The sequence below is a fragment of the Chionomys nivalis genome, chromosome 19 (assembly GCF_950005125.1).
Source record: "Chionomys nivalis chromosome 19, mChiNiv1.1, whole genome shotgun sequence".
Classification (NCBI taxonomy): Eukaryota; Metazoa; Chordata; class Mammalia; order Rodentia; family Cricetidae; genus Chionomys; species Chionomys nivalis.
In genome coordinates, this window is record NC_080104.1 from 45,053,413 (window position 1) to 45,075,815 (window position 22,403).

The following is a 22,403-nucleotide window of genomic DNA, read 5'->3' on the forward strand; positions in this document are numbered from 1 at the left end:
GCCAGCAGTCTTGAGGCAGTTCTGGATGTAGAACTCATGCACTTCTTTTTAATGCTTAAATATTTAATTAAAATATATTACCCCTGTTTCTTCTCCCTTTTACTCCTCCAGTACCACCTCTGCTCTCTCCTAAATCCATGGTCTCCTTGACTTTAGCCATTGTTGCTTTCTATACATAAGAATGAATAAACATACACCTCTAACTCTTGAGTCTGTTGAGTATAGCCTGTAGTATATCTTTCTAGAATTGACTATTTGGTATTGAGTAAACAATCAGGGTGCTCCTTCCAGGGGAAGATTAGCTCTATCCATCTCACCCATTAATAATTGCTTACAGCTCTTCATCTAGGCTTTGATACCCATGAGATTCTCCTGAACCATGTTGGCATGCTACCTGTTTTACAACTGTTCAGGTCTTGTTTTGGCAGCCATGTTGTTGAGATTTCACAGAAGTCCCATGTATTAAGTGTTGCTCTCAGTATCTATGCTACTGGTGTTATATTTAGGAAGTGTCTCCTGTGTCAATGCATTCAAGGCTATTTTCCACTTTCTCTTATGTCAAGTTCAGTGTATCTAGATTTATGTTGAGGTCTTTGAACCACTTGAACTTGAGTTTTGTCCAGGGTGAAAGATATGGATCTATTTGCATTCTTCTACATGCTAACATCCAGTTATGCTGGCACCATTTGTTGAGGATTTTTTATTATTATTATTATTCACAGGTATAGCTTCTTGTTATAACTAGCATCCTGGAACTCACAGCATACTTCCTAGTCCTCTAGCCTTACTATATTCTGGCCCTTCTTCCCAGAAGTTCTGTGAGCCAAGGATCACTTTATACTTTATCTTATTAAAATAAGAAAATTAGCCATCTTAACATTTAGATATTTGCAATGACACACTTTACTTAGCCACTAGAACTTGGATGGTGTTTGTGTTCTTGTTGCTATAGGGATATCATTCTCTTTATGTCTGTAACTAAGAAACCTTGCATATAAAAAATAATACCTCTACATCATATATAACACAAGAGGATCTATTCGTACTGGTTTTCATGTTTGTTTTGCATTATTTTTTGACATTAAGAACTTTAATTTATCCAGACATCATATAGCTAATTCTTTTCTCTCTCAACAATTACATAAAAAAACTTTGAGGATGGTGTCACGATTAGCTCTTCTCAATAAAGTTCAGGGTTCTTTTGTAGTTGTTATGCTTCTATGGTATTTCTCAGGTTCTACAGTAAGAGGACTATCATCCAGGGTTTATTTAAGTAAACACTTCCTGTTTCCCTTAGCTGTCAATAAGCCTTCAGGTTCATAAACGTTTTTTTAATTTAATATAAACTTTGCTATTAAGTATTCTAAGTTCATTCATTTGCATAAGTATTTGTTTATGTGAGGCCAAGTTTCATTATGTATAACAGACTAGCATCCAACTTGCATCCCTACCATTTCAACCTCCCTGTGCTTATGTTGCAGGCACATATCACCCTGTTTGGTACTATATTCATTTAAAATTTACTGACATTTATGTAGACCAAAGGTAACAAAACATATTCACAGCTTACAGAGGAGATATCTACCTGACTGCCTCCCAGGTGCTGGGACTGAAGGTGAACAGCACCATGCCTAGTCCAATGGTTTTCTTAAAGAAAATAGTTGCCAAAACTCAACTTTTCCCTAAGATGCCGACATTCCAAGTGTTTGCCAGTTTTTTGCTGCAATTCCCACCCCCATGGTCATATTAATGAATCTGGCATATGAAATGGAGTGTGCATGAATTGTACATGAAGAAAATCAGGATGTTGTACAAACTAAAAAGGGTATAATTGTGGTATAGCTCAAAGAGCTAGTGACAGCTATTTCTAGCCGTGACTAGAAGGGTTTTATATTAGTTACGGAGATTTATTAGCAATAAAATTTAGTGATTTTTAATTTCTACTATTTAACTATGAATTACCAAAATTAGGCCAAAGGCTAATATGGATTTTTGTTTAATTAAGAAGCCTGGTGTAATTTTAACTGTCAACTTCTACTTCTGAGCTTCGGTGTGTTACTGAATCTTCCCCAGGAGTTACTCAGGGAACTCTAAGCTGATAAAATGAGGCCTTCCTGGGTGAAGCTTCTGGATTCCTGGCTTTAGATAAACACTACATGCATTATATGTTGTGCATGTACAACAACTGGAATGATAAAGACACACAGAGAATGTGTGAAAGTTGCTGCCCGCACCTCACCTAGGGGATTCTCCTTAGCTTCTCTTTCTATATGCTTTTGAATTAGATGGCAGTAAGAAGTCAGCAATCCCTTCCATTTTAAGACATATTCCAAGGCACTGTAGGTCCCCGTCACAGGCTAGTCCTCTCCTTTTCCATTTTAAGGCACATCTCAAGGCACTGTAGGTGTCTGTCATGTGCTGGTCCTCTCTTCTTGCCACAGCTCTTAAGCATTTTTAGTTTTTCATTTTCAACAAAGATTACTTTAGATTATAAAATTTACTTAAACTTACTCTATCAGGTCTGCCTGGCTCCGTCAAGGTCTGGTTCTTCTGTTGTTCTGAGTTCTCAAACTTAACAAATTCTGAGTGAAAACCTACATGTGATTTTCCCCTATGACTGATTCGTGGTGCTAGCAGCTGCCCATCTTCTGCTTGACGTTTGAAATACACTTTAATAATCCTCATATTCCATTCTATTTATATGTCTTACATCACGGCACTTTGATTTGCAATGAATTACATTTTGCAGAATAAGGGACCTAAAATAATAAACGTTAAAATAACATGACTGAAGGCTCTTTACCAGTATTCAATCAGGTGGGACAATTTTTTAATTCTTTTTTTATTATTAGTTCTTTAAAATTCTGACAACAGCATTAATTAGGCATAATATATAATATTTGCATTTGTTATCATGAGAATGACAGACTAGCTAAGAACCTTTTTACCGTAGCTAAAACCTTTAATAATTTAAATCAAAAATTTAAATCAAATAATAAAATAAAACTTGTTTATTACATACTTACCTTTTAGCACAATTCTAATAAATGTTGCCTGCAGTCAGTACTGTTTATTGGCAACCCCAAAACCTCTATACATTTTCTCCCCCCATATATCTACAAGTTAGGCACATCAAAATTAAAGGTGTTTAGTTTCTCACGAGTTTCATAATCAATCCATAATATAATGGGATTAAATTTTGGTAGTTTTTCACTCTGACAAAAAAGTTTTAGTTTGTTCCTACAGCTGTAATTTTAGGAATGGGAAATGAAAAGTAGACAATTTTTACCAAGAACTTGCTATGTGCCCTGGGCCACTATAAAAATGAGTGCATTGGGAATGAAAATGTGCCATACAATCCACGTTCTTCTCTGGAGCTGGCTCTACAAATACCTTAATTAGAAAGAGATAAAATATACATAAGGATCTTTTATCTGTACAATTCCCAGGGTCACAGAATAAATGTTACCTAATGTAAGGAAATTCCTTGTAGCTCAGCAGTCTCCAGGGTTTAAAGAATATTTTATTCTATGACAAAATGGGTGGATAGTTGTTATCAATGGTCAAATGAAGGAAAGCAAAGGAGCAAACCAGCATTCAATGCCATCTTTCTCAGGAATGCTCAACTAACTTCTTCTTGTTCAATTCCCTATGTAATTGAACAAAACTTCACTATTTTTTAGTTGTTTATTACTTTTGTTTTTGTTTAGTTATATAATGGATCCAAAGTGAATGGTAAAAGGAAAAGTTTTATTTATTTAAACAGCCTGGTTTCAAAGTAAGGACAGACGGTTGGTGTATCACTATTAAAATATACCCACTCATACATAGTCTTCATTGTTCTGGGAAGTCTTGGTACTTGGTACTTTCTTGGTACTTGTTCGCTTTAAAATAAGCTAAAGCAATTTATGTACATACATATAAAATATTATCTTAGGGGCAGGTTATAGAGCATGCAGAGAACAAAAATTAAACTGACATATTTGGAATTAAACTAAAAATTTCCATTATATCCATATATTTCCATACAGTATCTTCCCAGGAAGGCACATGTAAAATATTTCAATAATTTATCAAATTTATACAAAACAGAACTTAAATAATGAATAGTTTCGCATCCTTATATAATTTGTGACAAGATTACAACACCAGACAGGCTGTAATTCATGCTGGCTATTCTCTAAATATTTTTGAATATGATCTGTAACAATTCACGCTTTCTTGTCTTATATTTTAGTGAAAGCAATATTTGACACCTCGAGATTTAAGTAGAATAATTGCACACAGCAACTGTTGATAATTAACTGCAGCAAATTCTCTTATCTAAAATGTGGCATCATTTTTCATCTTGCCATATTGTTAACAATGATATACTTCCAAAGTAAAGTGCCTCTCTTATAAGTTAATTTTAAAGTAGACAACATTTCAAGAGGCTACATGTAGTTCCTTGTTTCTTCGTACTTGCATTAACTCTTCAGGGAAAAGGCTAGACAGAACAATGGTGCGGAAACCTGAATGGAGTAATGAATTAGATTGAATAGAACAAAGATGTAAACAAACAGTGAAAATTGAAACAAAAAAAATAGATGGCTCTAGAAGTTAAACTCAGGAGAATATAGCTTAGGTTTTGTACTAATTTTAAAAATATATTTTAATGAGAATTTTTGCCTGCTTTGCTATACTACAAGACACAGCAACCACATTGACTTTCTCCGTCACTTTTCTTGTCTGAAGTTATTTTACATTTATGTCTCTCTGAAAAACTTTCCCTTGCTATTAGTACTTAAGCCCCTTTAAAAAGACACCTCACAAAATTTCCTATCAACTGATTTCATTTTTAATTAATAGTAAATTAAGTGTTCACTAACTACAAATCTATGAATTCCTTAATTAACAGTGTTTAATCATCAATTATTTAAAATGAACTTGTATTCTTCCAAGTATTCATTAGACCTTCTTATTTTATGACCACAGCTCTTAAAATCTTGGACTGTTAAGGTACAATTAGCATTTAATAAACATGTACTTAGTCTATGCCAGCTAGTTTTTCATAGGAATAGGTTTGTAGACATAGTTTTATAGGCACAGTGAAGAGCTACTTACATTAGTTGGACTCTACATGGTTGTGACAATTTGATTTTAATGAAAGTAATTTTTTTGAATTTTTGAATTTTAATAATTAACCTGTTCTATTTTGTAGAATGCTATTCTAGTAAATAGATAAATCATTTATTAAATAATTTATTTTTAAGTTTATTTATTAAATTATTTCTCTATTGATTCTGATCTGAGTTAAACTTGGTTCTCGGAGAGTACAAATCAAGCAAGTATGAATATTTGTGTGTAAGATTTTATATCAATTAGATTTGCTTTATTTTGAGCCAATCTGGAGCAATGGGATGACTGTCTTGTCTGTGTGTCTGATGTATGAAGAAGCACACGGGAAGGCTGTCTTCTCTCTGTGTCTGAGATATGAAGAAGCACATGGATGACTGTCTTCTCTGTATGTTTGATAGATGAATAAGCCCATGTATTTTAGTATCATTTCCCACACTGTATTTGTCTCTCTACCTGTACTAATTCCATTGCTTTGGACAAATCTTTCTAGAAATAGCATGAACCATTTGCCAAGAGTCAATTTCACAGCCTCTCGCAGTGGCTACATTTGACCACAACTTACAGGATGATGAATTCTCTTAGCTGTACAAAGAGACCTTTTAGTTTGGTTACTTTAAAAAAAAATCTCTTTATACACCAGTGTAATTCTTCCTTTGGGGTTGTCCAAACATTTGCTTTGTTTCAGTCCAGTATTGTATTTTATGCCCGAGCTGCCAGCTTACTCTACTTGCTTCTAGCAGTGTAGGGAATTCTTATATCTCATAAAGCAAATTTCAATCCATGAACCCTGAATAATATGTCCAAAGTCTACTACTGATCTGAGTTACTGTTGTACCAAATAACACCTCCCTAGAATGTGTCACATCTTTTATATGTCTCTGTCTTTTAACTCAGAGAAAGCAGGGTGTCGGGGTTGGACACCCGACTTGAAAGTATGGCATGGCAGGGACACAGATGGCATTTCGAGCTTTCTTACTGAGCCTGGGATTTTTTTATTTTTTTGCAAATCTAGATGAGTTTGGTTAGTGCTGTTGATATTGTACCTAGCATCCTAAAGATTTCTGAAAGTAAAAGGTCTCCTGAAAGCTAAAGAATTTATATCCACAGTGGGAAACTAAGACACAACTCTCCATTCCCTCAGAATGGCATCTAGAGGATATTTTCGTGAATCCTCCTTCCTGAACACTGAAAACATGATACATGAAATGATCAAGTAACTGATAGAGTAAATCCTCAGAACTAAGCAGACATGGCAATGCAGGGGAGGAGGTTACAGGTGGGTGGGGAGGGACTTTCATTGCCTCTGCCATTGCAGTCCCCTGTAGTGCCTGCTGTGATCATGAACACACAATGCTGCAGATTTTCCTCACACTCCCGATGCCCTGTCTGTGTTTACAATGCTCCAACTAAGGAGCATTAACAGACACATTGCAAGGTGCTTGTGGTCTTCCTCAGTTCTTGCCCCTTTTAAAATTGCTGCATATCCTTGAAATGACCTGTTGAACCTTAAGCAGATGTCCTTATAACATTTATAGCTTTTTTCCCCACCAGTAAAAGCAATAAATGAACATTGTAAACATTTAGAAACAAACCAATTTCAAAGGACAAAAGCCTCATGTAATATTTCAAAGCTCTTAGATGAGAATTACTAAGTTATACTTGATGTGTTATTTTTTCAAACCTTTTGCCTGTATATGTATACACATGTGCTCACTTAAAATTAAATGATACCTGGTCGCTGAAGGGAGAGTTTCAATTCCCATCTCTTGTGATTCTTGAAGTTTCCAAATTGCTGGCCTACTCTTGTAAGTCACATATCCATGCTTTTGAAGCTCTTTCTCTGTCTCTCTGTCTCTGCCTCTCTCTCTCTCTCTCTCTCTCTTTCTCTCTCTCTTCTCTCTCTCTGTGTGTGCGCGTGCGCGCGTGTGCGCCGATGAGTAGGTGTGTAGGCATATATGTAAGTACAAGTGTCTGTGGAGGCCAGAGGTTCCCATAAGATGTCTTGCATAATAATTCTCCACTTTATTTTTGTGAGACAATTTCTTGCTGAATTTGGAGTTCACCCATTACACTAGGCTGTCTGGGCAGGAAGCCCAGAAGTCTCTAGTCTCTCCTCCCCACCTGTGGATAGCAGAGGTATGCTTATCTTCTTTAGCCTGGGTACTAAGGATACAGCTTAAGTCCTCATGCTTGCTTGGCAAACGCTTTCCTTACTGAAGCATTTTCTTAGCTTCCTTAAAGCTTCTGTAATCCATATGTCACTTCTTATGTTTTTCAAACTTGCTATGCAATTGTGACTACCATGTCACATGATCCATGAAATAACTTTTGGGCCCAGTTTTGAAGTAGCCTTTATTAGTCCTGTGAAACTGAACCGTGACCTATTAAATATAAGGGTTGATTTCTCTACTGAGATAGCGAAATAATAAGAATTAATAGTATGTTAATTGTTAAGGTTGAAGAGAAAAGGAATATGGGATCACCAGGCACCATTTTGCTGATGAATTATCCACGAAGAGCTCAATTAAACATGACTGCCCCGTTCTCCTGTTCTATAGAGAAGAATGTCAACGACCTTGGTTTGAATCTAGATATTGCTATTTGAACTTTCCAAAAATATGCTTTCACCCAAACCTTATTATCTCTCATGGTTTCATTTGTCTTTTATGTCTTTATTTAAGCTTCCAGCTAGTCTCATCTGGTGGCAGTTTTCATGAATTAGGAATGCTCCTCTTAGGATCTGAGTTCCATTACAAGCTCATCTGGTGGCTGAATAGGGACAGTCATACTAATGATGCCACTTTCATATATGACCTCCTGCTGAACTGATCTGTGCATTCCACAGTTGTGTTTTGCTGATGTCTTCTGAGCAGAGGAATGGCTAGCTTCCTTATCGAGAGATTGAGGCTCTGATTTGCCCTAAGTGTTTGCATAATTACCATGATCCTCAAAAATACTTGTACAAATTTGAATAATTACCATTATCCCAAATAATGGGGAGAATGTGCTAATAAAAGAGAAGTTGGGGAGTAGGACAAGGGAACTGTGTCAGGAAGGTCACTGGTTTATTGAACATTAAGGATAGTAAAATTTCAATTTGGGGTCAGAGGTATGGAGTTTCTCCTTTTCTCCCTCTCTTTTCTCTTCTCTTAAGTTTTCATTCATCTATTCTTGTTTCGTAGCTCTTTGGTGAACATCAATTTTCTTTTTCAAACTTCAGCTTTACACAGTTGTAAGGCCTGAAAAGATGAGTTTCTGGTTATAAGACCATTTATTCACCTCACTGCCAATGCAAAAGAGTAAATGAGACAATGCTAAATGATAATAAAATTCCTTCCTGAGGAAGAATTTGTCTGTCTGTCTGTTTGTCTATACATCATCTACCCATGTATGTATCTATAGTTTATTCTGCCCCTGAAGTTTTAGTGCCTACTCTATGCTTCCTTATTACCTCAAACAAAATTCCCAGGAGGCATGTCTTCAGGTGTCATACCTGATTATTTGTTCTCTTGTACATAACTGAAGTAATATCTAAGAAAAATAAAGACTGTTTATAATCATAGATGATATTGGCAAGTCAGACTTTCCTGTTTACTGAATGATATTTTAGTATGTGTTTATTCTGTCTCTATGATTACCCCGGGGTATTAGATAGTGTGTTTACTGGATCATTGGTACAGAGATTAAGCTTACTTCAAGTCACTTTGGGGCTCCCCGAGGAAGGCTTTTTAATAAGCAAATTCTGAGAGGAAAGCATGGAATGAATTTCCTGGGTTCTGATATAAGAAACAACTAATTAATACCTAGAACCGTTAAAAATTACTGGGGCAGTTGAACTGCCCTCATTTTGTTCAGATTCAGACACAGTTCTCTTTAAAAAGGCAACCCATCCCTACTATCCCTTAGAGGGCATTCTAGGGTGAACCCTTTCCAAAGTCATGTAAGAAGGTCATTTTAATCTTAAGAAAAATTAAACTTTAATTAAAAATCCCTGTCACTTGCTTCATAAGGAAAGCATTATACACAGAATTATATTAAATCCTGTTTAACATACTCATAATTTGTAGGTGTAATTATACAAATATAACTACAGGTGTTCAGTAACCACCCTATCCACACAACATGCTATTTGGGGATTCTGAAATAAGAGGTATTTAGTGGGCTCTCTAAGGTCACAGTCTGAAAATAAATTTGGATCAAATTGGAAGCTTCAAAGTTTATGTAAAAATTTTGTGAAAAATACATAGGAACTAGATAGTACAGGAAGAAGGAAATAACAGAGAAACAATCATATTATACCATAGCTCTGTCTGCTAATTTATTCCTGGCAGAACCATAGTACAATTGAGCTGCGTAATACCTTTTGGCATAGGTAATACTACCTAGAATCTGATCTGAGGAAAGCAAAAGTTTAACAGGTTCACAGGATGTACAGTGTCCCTCACGGGATGGCTAGAATTCAAATTCAGATTTGCATTATTCAAAGTTATTGGGTTTTTGAGTTCTGCGGAATTACCATTATGATAGTTCAGTCTACCATCACAAGATTGATAATTGACTGGAAACACATGTACTTTTCCATGCTGTTAGTTAGTTTTAAATGTCAAGCCAACAAAAACTAGAATCATCTTAAAAGAGAGTCTTGATGGGGAATTATTTATATCAGGTTGGCCCATGGGATGTATGTGGAGGAAAATTTTGTCCATGGATGTAGGAAGACAGCACCCATTGTTGGTGATACTATTCCCTAGGAAGGAGGTTCTGGACTGCAGAAAGGAGTGCAAAGATTGCTGAAAGCGAGCAGGCCAGGATGCATTTATTATGTGTCTGCCTTGCTCTAAGGATGTGATGCTTTTTACTTGGGTTCCTACCTTTATTTGCCCAAAATGAAGGATTGTAGCTTGGGATGTTTAAGGCAAACAAGAGCTTTTTTCTCCTCTCTGTTGCTTTTGGTTGAGGTATTTTATCAGAAATGAAACTAGAATACGCCCTAAGCCTGTGTTCTACCACTGAGCATACCACCAGCCTCTAAATTTTTAGCTTTCTGAAGTCAATGGTTGAGAAGAGCTCTATTTTGTGAGATGATTATATATTGTATCCCGTTTTATTCTTTCTATTATTTGCTTTCAGAGCTGAAAAAGTTAATAGTTGCATCCCTGAAAATGATTAAGAAACTCTTCTTTCTCAGCCTCCACTTAATTTAAACTGTTATATTCTTAACTTTTTTTAATTTTGCACTGCCTTCTAACCTCTTGCATTTCAGAATGTGGAATTGTGTCAGCAAGTTTTTTGAACACTCTCCCACTGATTTTGCTCATGAAGAGAACAGGTCAATTTTGGTGGCTTTGCAAGAAAAATATTAGTTCCATGTTACATAAAAAGAAAGTACGGAAGTATGTGGGTGTAATTGGTAGGCTTATCTATTCCAGCAACAAAAATGGTCCTTGAGATTTCTGAAAGCAGTCACAGTTTTAGTTGGTTTGCCTTATTTGGGGTTTGATTAAATATTGGAATGAATGATGAACCTATGTAGCACTATTATGAGGCAACCCAGGTAATAAAGAAAACACACAAACAGATTGCAATAGAGGCATCCGTCTTCAATTAAAGGCAACAATATAAAAAAAGGGGAATTGCTCAGCAAAAAAATATATTCATATATCAGAAGCCTTGGTGGATATATCAAGGAGGGAGGTAGAAAATGTGTTTTCTCAAAACTCCTGTGAGACTACACAAAATAGCCAAGAGTGAAATGTGTTTTTTTTTTCTTTTTTTTAGAAGTTGCATGGTGTTGAACTCAGGCTATTAATACCTGGGAGGAGAGACTCAGTTGCTCCATGATCATTGTTACTCATAGCTGCAAAAGATCTTTGGACAGATAACAAAAGATGAGCACACTGGAGGCCTCAGTGAGAGGGGAATATTAATATCTGCTAGCAGTCAGATGCAATCCATATAAAAGATTCTGCAGGGAAGCAATGGGGGTTGCTCATTGCAAGTGTTTGAGAACAAAAGATGCATGAGGTGATAAATTGCCTGGAGCCAATAGTGGATAAGAAATTGTTACTTTGCTCCATTATATGAACTAATAAGCACTTGGTGCCATCTTTAGATTGGTATCAAAGGAAGGAAGACACTGGGCAATCATGAAAATGTCCCAAATATGGTATAATAAGCAAAGTTTAAGGAAAATCAGAATCGGTCTAAAGAGGCTTGTCTTCAGTAGCCATGTCTACAGAACAGACTGGGTTTTACTTCATTTTGAATGATTTTGGTATAAACTATTTTTTCCTAGATTTGTCACTAGAATTCTGTATGAAAGACATCATAGTATAAGGTTGTGACTGTGTAAAATGAAACATATATTCATGATTCGCATGCATTTCTCTCTGTATTTGAAGTAATGACAGCAGTTACCTTTAAATTCTTATTTTGGTAAGTGCAATCACCTGATTCTTACCTACCATGGTGGAGCATTCAATATTTAGCTGCCAAGTTGAAAACAAATAAAGAGCTAAAGTGTGAAGAGCTATGACAAAGACAATTTGAGGACATGAAGCAAACCATCTCAGTTATCCAATTCTATCTACAGATTCCCCAAGCAAGATATGTCTCAACTGATGCTGAAAAAAGAGAATGCACATTGGCTAATTATTGATAATACACAGAGAAATTCAAGTTATGTTATTTTTCATGTGAGTTCCTAGAAAATGTAGTTTCTTGATAGGTGTGGTGGTATCTGATAGTTTATTGACCTATGAAATTTGTCTGACTTATTAACACTAAGCAACTTGGTTCAGAGTAACCATATAGTGGCTAGACAAATTGCTTTGCACTGACTAAAAAGCTTCCATCTGATCTCTAATTGTCCTTCTACTCTACATTTATTGGAATATAATTTATATGTAATAAAGTTCTTCATTTTCAAAGCAAAAGCAACATTTTGAGTATATTATATGATCTACAGGTGCTCATCATTTTCTTATTTCAGAATTGCCAGCATCCCAAAGAGAAAGTAGGTATTCATTTAACAGTCCTTGCATCTTTCTCCCACAAAATCCTAGTCAAATTGGTTTCCAATAGATTTTTATGTTTCAATAATTTCATGTCACAGTCTATGTATTCTTTATAATAGCATCTTTCACATAGCATGATATAATCAAGCTTCATCTACTGTGTAACATGAATAACTATTTGACCTCTCTTTATGCAAAAATTATATTCTACTGTGTGGCTGGACAAGTATTTGTATATGCATTCTTCAGTAGAGTTGTTTCCCCTTTATCTTTTATGATACTGGTGTGAAAACATTGAACTTTATATGAATTACTGCTTCTCTTGTGTACATAGCTGGGGTTGGATTTCAAGATGATATCTCAACTCAACAGTCACCTTTCTGAGGTCCTGCAGACTCTTTTCAAAGTGACAGCAGCATTTTATAGCCTCTGTGCTTTGCTTTCTTTTTACAGACTCCAGAGGAACTAGAGGATGTTTCTGACCTTGAAGAAGATCATGAGGTCCGTAGCCACACCAGCATTCAGACAGAAGGGAAAACTGACCGAGTAAGTTCCCTATAGAGGGACCTCTGTGGGCTGTGAGTGGTCCCTGTCAAAAGTCTCTCATACAACAGACACTTGGATCTAGATTTGATTTTCTGAAGCACAGAGAGGAAGGCCTTAGACTATGGGTATAGTAAGCTAAAAAATATTTTCAGTTTTGAGAAATCACAGGGAGGGCTCTAATTTTTGGTAAGGAATCATTCCAAACTGCTTTTGATCATATAAAAATCCTGACTATGAAAGTGAAATTCATGTATGTTTGTTGAGTGTAAGGAACAAGATCCAGGATTTTGTAAATATATTCTGAAATAATAGGAATCAAAATTTCTTACTGAGTCAGTAATGGGAACTTTTCTTCTTCTTTAGTGCCCTCAAAACACACAGGTACCTCCCTCGAAGTGTACACACACACACACACACACACACACACACACCAAAAAGTTATTTTTTTTCTAATTTTGTAGTAAGATAGGTACATGTTTCTCTTTCACCTGAGTACATTGTTCTGAAAATAGACACCATTTTTGTATAGCCATAAAGTAGTTGGTAATGTATGGGGTGGAGACTCCATTTTGAGATTCAGATTTCTACTGGCTATTTGACTTGTCAATCCTCTTGAAGTTAATTCCTGACGGGAACTGTCTAGAACACATAGTATCTAGGTATAAGTTTCTTCAAATTTGGCTGCTATCATTGTTAAGAGATGGAGTCATGAAAGTAGCCATAGAAATATGTTTTGTTGAAGGTAAACTCTGCTCCAGTAACTGGTAGAGTATAGTTGTGTCACTAGAATCAAAGTAAGTCTGAAGGCCGACAAGCCATTGCGAGAAGGAATTTTAATGAACACAAAGGGAATATTTCGCATTTGGATGAACGTGGGTGTTTTTACATTCAGGTATTACAAAAATAGACAATGATCCTTGGTTTAGAGCCTTAGCATGAATAAATTTCATATTTCTTCATGTATAAAATGAAGATTAGATCAGATATTTTCATGTTTCCCTAGTAACTTCAAATAAGATGACACATGGTAGAGGGTTTTATAAACCTTAAAGCTGCATATGACAAGGTAAATCTTACTTTGATGTTTACTTATGTCTATTCTGTACTGGTTGAGAGCTATATTGCCCTATTGATCTTTTTTCCTGGACCTTTTATGGGTCTTTCCTAGGAATGTTAGAAATGTTTATAGTCTTAAGACCATCCAGAAATTTCCCAGGATTGCGAATTTTCTTCCCTCTCTGGAGTTCCATAGCAACCTGTGTTCTCTTAAGGGATTCTGTGTGACAACCTCACCACTAACAGTAACAAGACAGACCACTGACCATCAGATGTGCTGGGAGCAAAATTATAGTCCACCTAACTAATACTTCTGCTCCTTTAGTTTTCCACTATGTATATCCCAAGTGACTCAGATGTCCTCCCTGTCTCCCCTTGATCCTTGCCTATACTTACAATGTGAAATTCTAGAAGATGCTTTAGAAGATCATTGTGGATCACAAATACCTACCTCCAATCCTTTGTGTTGGGTATCGACAGTCTTCAGTTTTACTCGTCACTAACACATTCTCTTTTTTTGTTGATTGGAAATTTTTAAGGATAGTCCAGTGGGTACTTTTCACAGTAATGAATAGCTTGATAATATTTCTTTGGATCAAACAACTCTCATTTCTTTCCTGACTATTCTCCTTCAGCTACTGGAACTATTGCCAAAATCTAGTCCCCAACTCAACTGCCTTCTATTGCCATGTTCTGCTTTGGTGGGTGTTCAGGTACAAGAAATAGTAACTTTGCATTCAGTTTTTTAAAATATCATATCAACTTTGTAATATTTTGATAATATCATCTCAGCTTTACTAGAATTAATGAGGCTCAGACTAACATAACTATTTTAGTTATTTGAATGCTGTGAAATCATGACTGAGACAATTTTAATAAGGAGAGCATTTAATTGGGGACTTGATTACAGTTTCAGAGGGTGAGTCTATGATGATGATGGTAGGAAGAAGACAGACATGGTGCTGGAACTGAACTTGAGAACTTTACATCCTGATTGACAGACAAGAGGAAGAGAGTGAGTCTGGCATGAACTTTTGAAGCATCAAAGCCCACCCTCAGTGACACACTTCCTCCAATAAGATCATACCTACTAACCCTCCTAACCCTTCCCAAATAGTTCTACTCTCTGAGGACCAAGCATTCAAATTTATTAGCCCATGTGAGCCATTTTCATTCAAATCACATTCTACATATTACAACTCACACTGCATCTAGTTGAACTTCAGAAGTTCCCAAAATCTTTCACAATCTCAACACTGTTTACAAGTCCAAAATCCAATGTCTCTTAACCATAACCGCCTGTAAAAGTAAAAGCAAAAAGCAAATCACGCACTTCCAAAATATGATGGCACAAAATATACATTAGTGTTCCTTGTATGATGAAGGTCTCAACATTTTTCTGCTTCTTGTATTTTACATACTCTGTTATATTGGACATGCAGTAGGACAAATTTTAGATGCTACTTATGCACTGAGTGACATTTATTATCATTTTATTTCCTAAGTTTCACTCCTAGTAGCTTTGGCTCAGCATCATCTGTTATAGCTGTCATCAGCTGTAAATGCCATTGGGTATTGTAAAGGTCTGCAACTAAAAATAATGATTCAGAGTCTGTAGACAATGTGGGACAAATATTAAATGACCAATAGTGCATTCTTTATGACGTGGCAATTGGAGAGCCAAACAAACTTGATTATCTCAATAAGGAACATGGGAATACTCTGGACCAAAACTGTGATTAAAGCTACTGAACAGGTTCCACAGTGGCCCAGGAGTTTTATTGTGTAATAGATTTGTAGAAGATTGTTCACAGAAATGACTGTTTATTCTGTTCATTCTTTAATCAATATAATATAGGATTTTTTTTCATCTTAAAATTTCAAAATGAAAAAGGCATGAAAATACATTTCTGTTAAGACTTATTATAGACTCACTTCCCAAACTTACTATAGTAAAGCCTTTATGAATCCACCTTTTCTTACGTTTAAACTAAATAAAGCCATGCTAATTTACATTTTTCTATAAAGACAGCAGTTCTAAGTATTGAGAACCACATCAAAGTTCATACAGCATCTCCATGTTTGTATCATTTTAACAAAAGACTTGGAGTTTGTGTTTATTATTATTCTCTCCTTAATTTTGGAAGGTAGAGAAGAAGATTCAAAGAATTTAAAGAGTTTATTCTAATCATGTTGATTGTGACAAAATCACAGGTTTTATGTTCTCTCTCTCTCTTTCTCTCTCTCTCTCTTGCACATACACACACGCATATACACACAGAAAGACACACTTTAGAACAGCACATTTACTATGCAGATCAGAGCTCTCACGACATAGTATAGAATTAATAGTAGAACTGTCCACTGGGAAAACGAACTGGGAAACCAAAGACCAGGTCATTAAATCACACCTGTTTGTATCTTATAAAATTCTAAATGTCCTTGTTAAAGATCTTCTAGCAATAGGAAAATAAGTTTGTTGATTCACGTTCAGCATCCATCTGGTGAAGTCCAATCACTCAGTCTCCTGTGGTAGATTGCTTCCCCTTGATAAATGAGTTTTAGGGAAATAGAGTAGGAAATCAGGAGACTTTGTAGGGAGTAAAACTCAAATCTCCCAGCATGGAACTCACAAGAAGAAAGGCAGTTATGTTGCTTACAACCTCTTATTGTGCTGACTTTTTGTTTTGCTTCAATAATAGAAAGAAGAGAAATCTAATTTCTCATCTACTTCCCTGATTTATCTTCTGCCATAGGGACAGCAGGGGCAGCTGAGGCTCAGCAAATTGTCTCGGCATTAATAAGAGAGCAACTGAGAGAATGCTCCTCAAACCTTCTCAGGGGACGACTATGTATTTAGAGGTGTTTGATAAAGTGAATTGAGAGAATGTAGGGATTGGAATGCATGGAGAAGTGATTCAGCTTCTAGCAATGCTGATAATGTAAAAGTAAAAAATAAGGTATTTATAGTAACAGAAGAATAAGTTCAAGTCTTTGCTATATTATTTACAACAATAGACTTTTAAAGTGTTCTATTTCTGAGTCTCAGTTTTCTCATCTGTAAAATTCTAACAGTATTTATTTTTGTGAATTTTCAAGAATAAAAATTATATATGTGAGAAATTAATTCAATTCTTGGCACAGAGAGTATATTGTATAGATTTTTTGGTATTGTAATACTATAAGACTCAATAATCTTCCATAATTTTACTTCTTAGAGTTTCATTGCCCCATAGATAAACATAGTTCATAAATTTGAAATGGACATTTCCAGATATAAACAACTGATAAATTTTAAATTATACGTGCTCACTATTACTCCATCCTACAAGGGAGTTTAATTACCCTTTGTTCTTCCCATCCATTCGGTGTATACCACCTCATTAGCAACCACGTTGTCATCTTGATTCTCAGGCCTACTTTGTTGGTGTTAGCAATTCAGTACTGTGTTTAAGTAATTATTTTACTTACTACTGCCCCTAAGTTGGAAGAGCAGCAATGTTGGCAATTTGAACACATTGCTACAAGTACTCTATTTTGTTACTTGATATCCATCAATTTAATTTATAAATTAAACTTTATAATAAGATCTATGCATAAAGAAAGCATGTATGAATATTAAATTTGATACCATGTTTAGCTTCAGGCATCCATTAAAACATTTATCCCCTAGTTAGTGAAGTACAGCAGGACACTTTTTCATGGTATTGAAAATTTTTAACATTCTAAATATTCCGTTACCAAAAGTCTTTTGAAGTGTTTTGTTTCTTTCTTTGTTTCTTTGAAAAGGGTACAAAATAAGGAGACACATCAAGAGTTTAAAAGGAATTTGGCTTTGATATAATTTCCAATGATACAGAACAGTTATGGCTGTATAGGAGCTAAAACAGAGACCTTTAGTCTACTCCTTAAAGTAGACTAAATCAGAGAAAATTATCCAAGTATTGTCAATTACTTGCTTTTTTCAAGTCCTGTCATCTGGGAATTTTTCTTCTTTGCAGCATTTTGGTAGCTTTACAACCCATGGATTATGTCTCCATTAGATGTCTCAATCACTTTTGCAAGGCTGCATTTACAAAAAGGAGGATTCATAAATATATATTACAAAAGTGGTTGCCCCCCCCCCCCGATGGACACAGGAAAGTCTCATGTTGGTGTTCTCAGACAACTCAAAGTTACACAGACGTTGAATTCCTATATTTTGTGATATATCCTTGTTAAGAAAAAGATACAGGAAATCTCATCCTTGCACTTCAGAGAGTTTTCCAAGGAAACATTTAAAAATGACAATTTTCTTCATTAAGCCCAAGAAGTGCCCAGTGTTTCTTTCCCTGCCCACACCCAGTAGAGCTCTAAGTCTACTGTCTCCTACAATTATGCCAGACTATGTCTGTTTACGATTAAAGAGTGGCAAAAAGGAGACTCATTCATAAGTACTTAATGAGGCCAAAAGTTTGTTCGGAAGTATCTGAAGCTGTCGCTCTAATTGCTAGAATCGTTTGTGTGCATGAACGAAATAAAACACATTTTTAATTTCAACCATTGTTTGCTCATCTTTCGGCATGAAGTTCTGCCACTTTTAAAAGGGCTCCCAAGCCTTATAAATTGCAACAGCCTTTATTTGTGAGTTCCTTACTTATTTAATATTTATGCATGAATGTATTGTAGCTTATAAACCTACTCTGCTTTAAAGAAATGTCTTTGAGGCCATTGAATCCGTATAACCTCTATAATAGAAGCAAATTAGGAGAGAAATGAGAACAGTTGCCTAGGTTACTGGACACAACCTCAAAATGTCAACAGCAGCAAATGAATTGGAGCATATCAAGTCTTAAAATGATTCTTGGTGGGTTAAAAAAAAAACACAACTACCGATGTTCACTGCAAGTTCTTGGTGATACCAATAACCACCTCATTATTGCTTGTCTACAGGCAGTTAGCCGAATGTCCTCTGCTATGAGAGTATGAAAAAACCTGCCACAGATGGGTGGTTTGCTTAAAATCAAGAATGGAATGGTTTTTATAAGCCCTATTTATTATCAGAATATGCTTCCAACATAAATTATCATATAGCATATGAAGAGACGTGACCTCATTACCTGCTTCATGATATAATTTGATCTGGGTTATTATGAAAAATAGTGCAAGGAGACCTGGGTAAAATTGCATGATGCAGCAGCCCTTCTACAGAAGGTTGTGACTTCTGATCATCATTTCAGTTTTGCTTCTTTCAATCGCTCTGCTACTTTCTGTCTTCAGTCAAGAGACTGTCTGTCTGTGTACGTGTGTGTGTGTGTGTGTGTGTGTGTGTGTGTGCATGTTGTATGTGTGTGAGGTTCAGTGGCAACCACCTCAGGTGTCATCTAACTTTAATTTTAGAGACAGGCTGTAGTATTGGTCTTGAGTTTACTGAGACGATTTAGACAACTGACTACCTCCTGCCTCTACCTCCCCAACATGGGGATCTCAAGTGGAGAGCACACCAGCCAGTTTTCTTGTGAGTCAAGAGGATTATACGCAGGTCATTATGTTTGCAAGGCAAGCACTTACAGACTTAGGTATTTCACCAGGCCCTTCTCTGAAGGTTCTGAACGGCAGGCTCCTCCAAACCTCTGTTCTATGAGCCAAGGGTCCCCAGTCCTTCCCATCTTTCCTAGACATTCTCATGTAGTATCAAGATTTCTTATTTCATTAGCTCACAGTGCCTAGTGCGGTCCTTTCTCCTAGACTCTGTCTACATATAGACACAGGCTTGGATCTTCTCTCTAAGAGATGGCTCATTGGCATGTGTGACATTGTTTTGAAGGTTACATGCCTCAATCTACCTCACTAATCTGCTCCAATTTGTACTCTTGTGGCAATTTTAAAAGTTCAGCAAATTTAGTTCAAAATCTAAGAGTAACTTTGTAGTCCTTCCATAACTTCCCATAAAATGCATTCTGCTTATCCTATTTTCTTTAGAATGTTCTAGATTTATCTATTATTTCCATAATGCCTGCTATTAAGGATTTACATTCATAAAGATTTTGACCTAGATTGCTGTGATGGGCAACCAGAGTCAGAACGCAGTCTGTATTCAATTTTGCTTAAAGACAAAAGACCACAAATGGGCTGAAGATTTTCCAGAGGTTATATTATAGGAATTGAAAGTCATTAACCTTGCTAATTATTTTGGCTACCAGCAATAGTTAATTTCTTTTGTGGTGAATTCTCTTTCCATGATGAAATATGCCTTCTGCAGGTAGGCTCCTCATCTTCGGGGGAAACTGGAGAGAACCTAGCTTGACTGAATTTCAAGTGGACGATTCTTACCTTTTAGAAAAACCCATTTATAGGCTGTGAAATGGGCAAGATGCTTTCATAAATATTTGTTTCTTAAAGAGGCAAAGGAATAATTTACAGTCCCAACTGTTACAAAGCAAGTATTCTAACAAAGGGGAGATAGAGAGTCCTGGAGTCCATTGAGGAATTACTTAATGTTTATTCATGCTCAGGGGAGCATTAAGGACATTCTGGTTACCTCTTTAGTTCAGGTACTGGCATTTATCACCTGCATTCCTGCATCAGGTTCTGACATTGTCTCCTTCTTTCTTTTTTATCTCCCATTCTCTACCTTAAAGCAACATGTGGTAGTTTGAATGTAATTGGCCCACATCATCCCATAGGGAGCGGGACTATTAGGAGGTGTGGCTTTGTTGGAGGATGCGTATCACTGCAAGGGCGGCCTCTGAGGTTTCCTATTCTCAGGATACCAACCATATCTCAGTAAACTTCCTGTGGCCTACAAGATATAGGACTCACAGCTATTACACCAGCAACATGTGTGCCTACATCCACCATGCTCCCTGTTATGATGATAATGGACTGAACCTCTGAAACTGTAAATGAGACACCCCTTTCTTTATAAGAGTTTCTTATGGTCATGGTATCTCTTCACAGCAGCAAAAGCCCAAGACAACCACCATACTTAGAAATACTGAATCTGGGTCTGAGTGTCATTTTTTAATTAACATTAAATTCAGTCCATTACTGCCCTGGGTGAGAGAGCTTTAGATACTGTGCCTGCTTCTACACTCCACATACTAGTTTCTTTCCAGAACCCCCTCATTCTACCTCAATTATTTAGGCATTTGACTTCCTCTCAAACATTTCTCTCCCTATGGGGGTCATGCTTCTTCAGCACCCATTATCTCCCCATCAGTAACTAATTATTCTTCAGTAGGGTTGTATGTAGGCTCAGCATTTGAGGAATCTCATATCTAAGGGGTCTCTTTCAACCATGCAACATAAATATTTTCATATCTCAGAAGTGAGACTGATATATGACATATTATCACTGTTCTTAATTTACTGAGGAAATTCCATTTTGTTTTCGTTTATTGCTTACTTCATTAGTTTAGAATCCACTTCATAATACCTATAGGTTGTCTTTCCTCACACTACTGCCAATATACTCCCAACTTTCTGATGGCCATCATTCTAACAGGGTAAGGTGGTAGCTTAGCTTGTCAGAATTCAGTTGAGGGCCAAAAGTCATGAAATTTTTGGTACTTCTTGGTATAAAATTGCCATGTACCTCTTGGCTACTTGTTTGTGTTCTCCCAGGAAATATTTAAGTCCTTCGATTTTTTTCTTTTGAGCTTTTTGTTCCTACAGTTGTTAATCTTTTATCATATGTATTGTTGGAAACTATTTTCTTGCAAACTGTGAGCTGTCTCTTATTTTCTCCTTTGCTGTGTGGAACCTTTTAATTTGCTGCAGTTGTTTTTTTTTTTTTGTTTTGTTTTTGTTTTGTTTTGTTTTTGTTTTTGTTTTTTTGTCTTTGTTGCCAGTGCTTTGATATACTGGGACATTTATTTACATTTACATTTTTGATGCATAGGAGTACATTGTTCATGTATTTCAGAATTCATCTGAGTAATAAGAAGGGTTTGCTAGGGATCAAATGTCAATGTCATCTCTCAGGATACAGAGAGAAGCAAAGTGGCAGAGAAGGCAAGTAGATTTTATGACAATCAGTAGAATAGGGAGTATTTAGGTGACTTGGGCTATTCAGATTGATTTAAATCCTCTCTCCTGAGCCAGTTTTACTTATCTTTTTGCTGGTCCATTTAAATTTACCAGCTTAAATTTTTGTTGTTGTTGTTGTTGTTGTTTGTTGTTGTTGTTTTGTGTTTTTGCTTTTTTTGAGACAGGGTTTCTCTGTAGTTTTGGAGCCTGTCCTGGAACTAGCTCTTGTAGACCAGGCTGGTCTCGAACTCACAGAGATCCACCTGCCTCTGCCTCCCAAGTGCTGGGATTAAAGGCATGCGCCACCACCGCCCAGCCTATCTGCTTAAAAAAATACTTTGGAATCGAGAGATGGCTCAGTGATTAATATCACCAGACCACTGGCTACTTTTTCACAGGACCCAGAACCTACGTGACAGCTCACAACAGTCTGTAACTCCAGTTGTATAGGATCTGACACACTCTTCTGGTTCCTTGAGCAAACATGTGGTGTATATACATATACACATGTGTGCAAAACACATATATACTATATATATATATATATATATATTTGAATTAATAGAAAATTGTAATATTCAAAGGGCATATGTTAGTAAAGCCCTTGTATGAAGAAAAGGCATGTTTTCTCTCCTTTGATAATAGCTGTTATTTTCC

The 22,403-nt window shown here is 36.2% G+C and overlaps 1 protein-coding gene across 1 annotated transcript in view; it reads left to right on the forward strand.

Annotated features, from left to right (window-relative positions):
* The window catches only part of Ctnna3 (catenin alpha 3), a 1,259,162-nt gene that overhangs the window by 1,100,086 nt on the left and 136,673 nt on the right, over positions 1–22,403 (forward strand). The window contains exon 14 of the mRNA XM_057751057.1: positions 12,588–12,680. Within this exon, the coding sequence (XP_057607040.1) occupies positions 12,588–12,680 (93 nt within the window). The remainder of the gene's footprint in view (positions 1–12,587; positions 12,681–22,403) is intronic.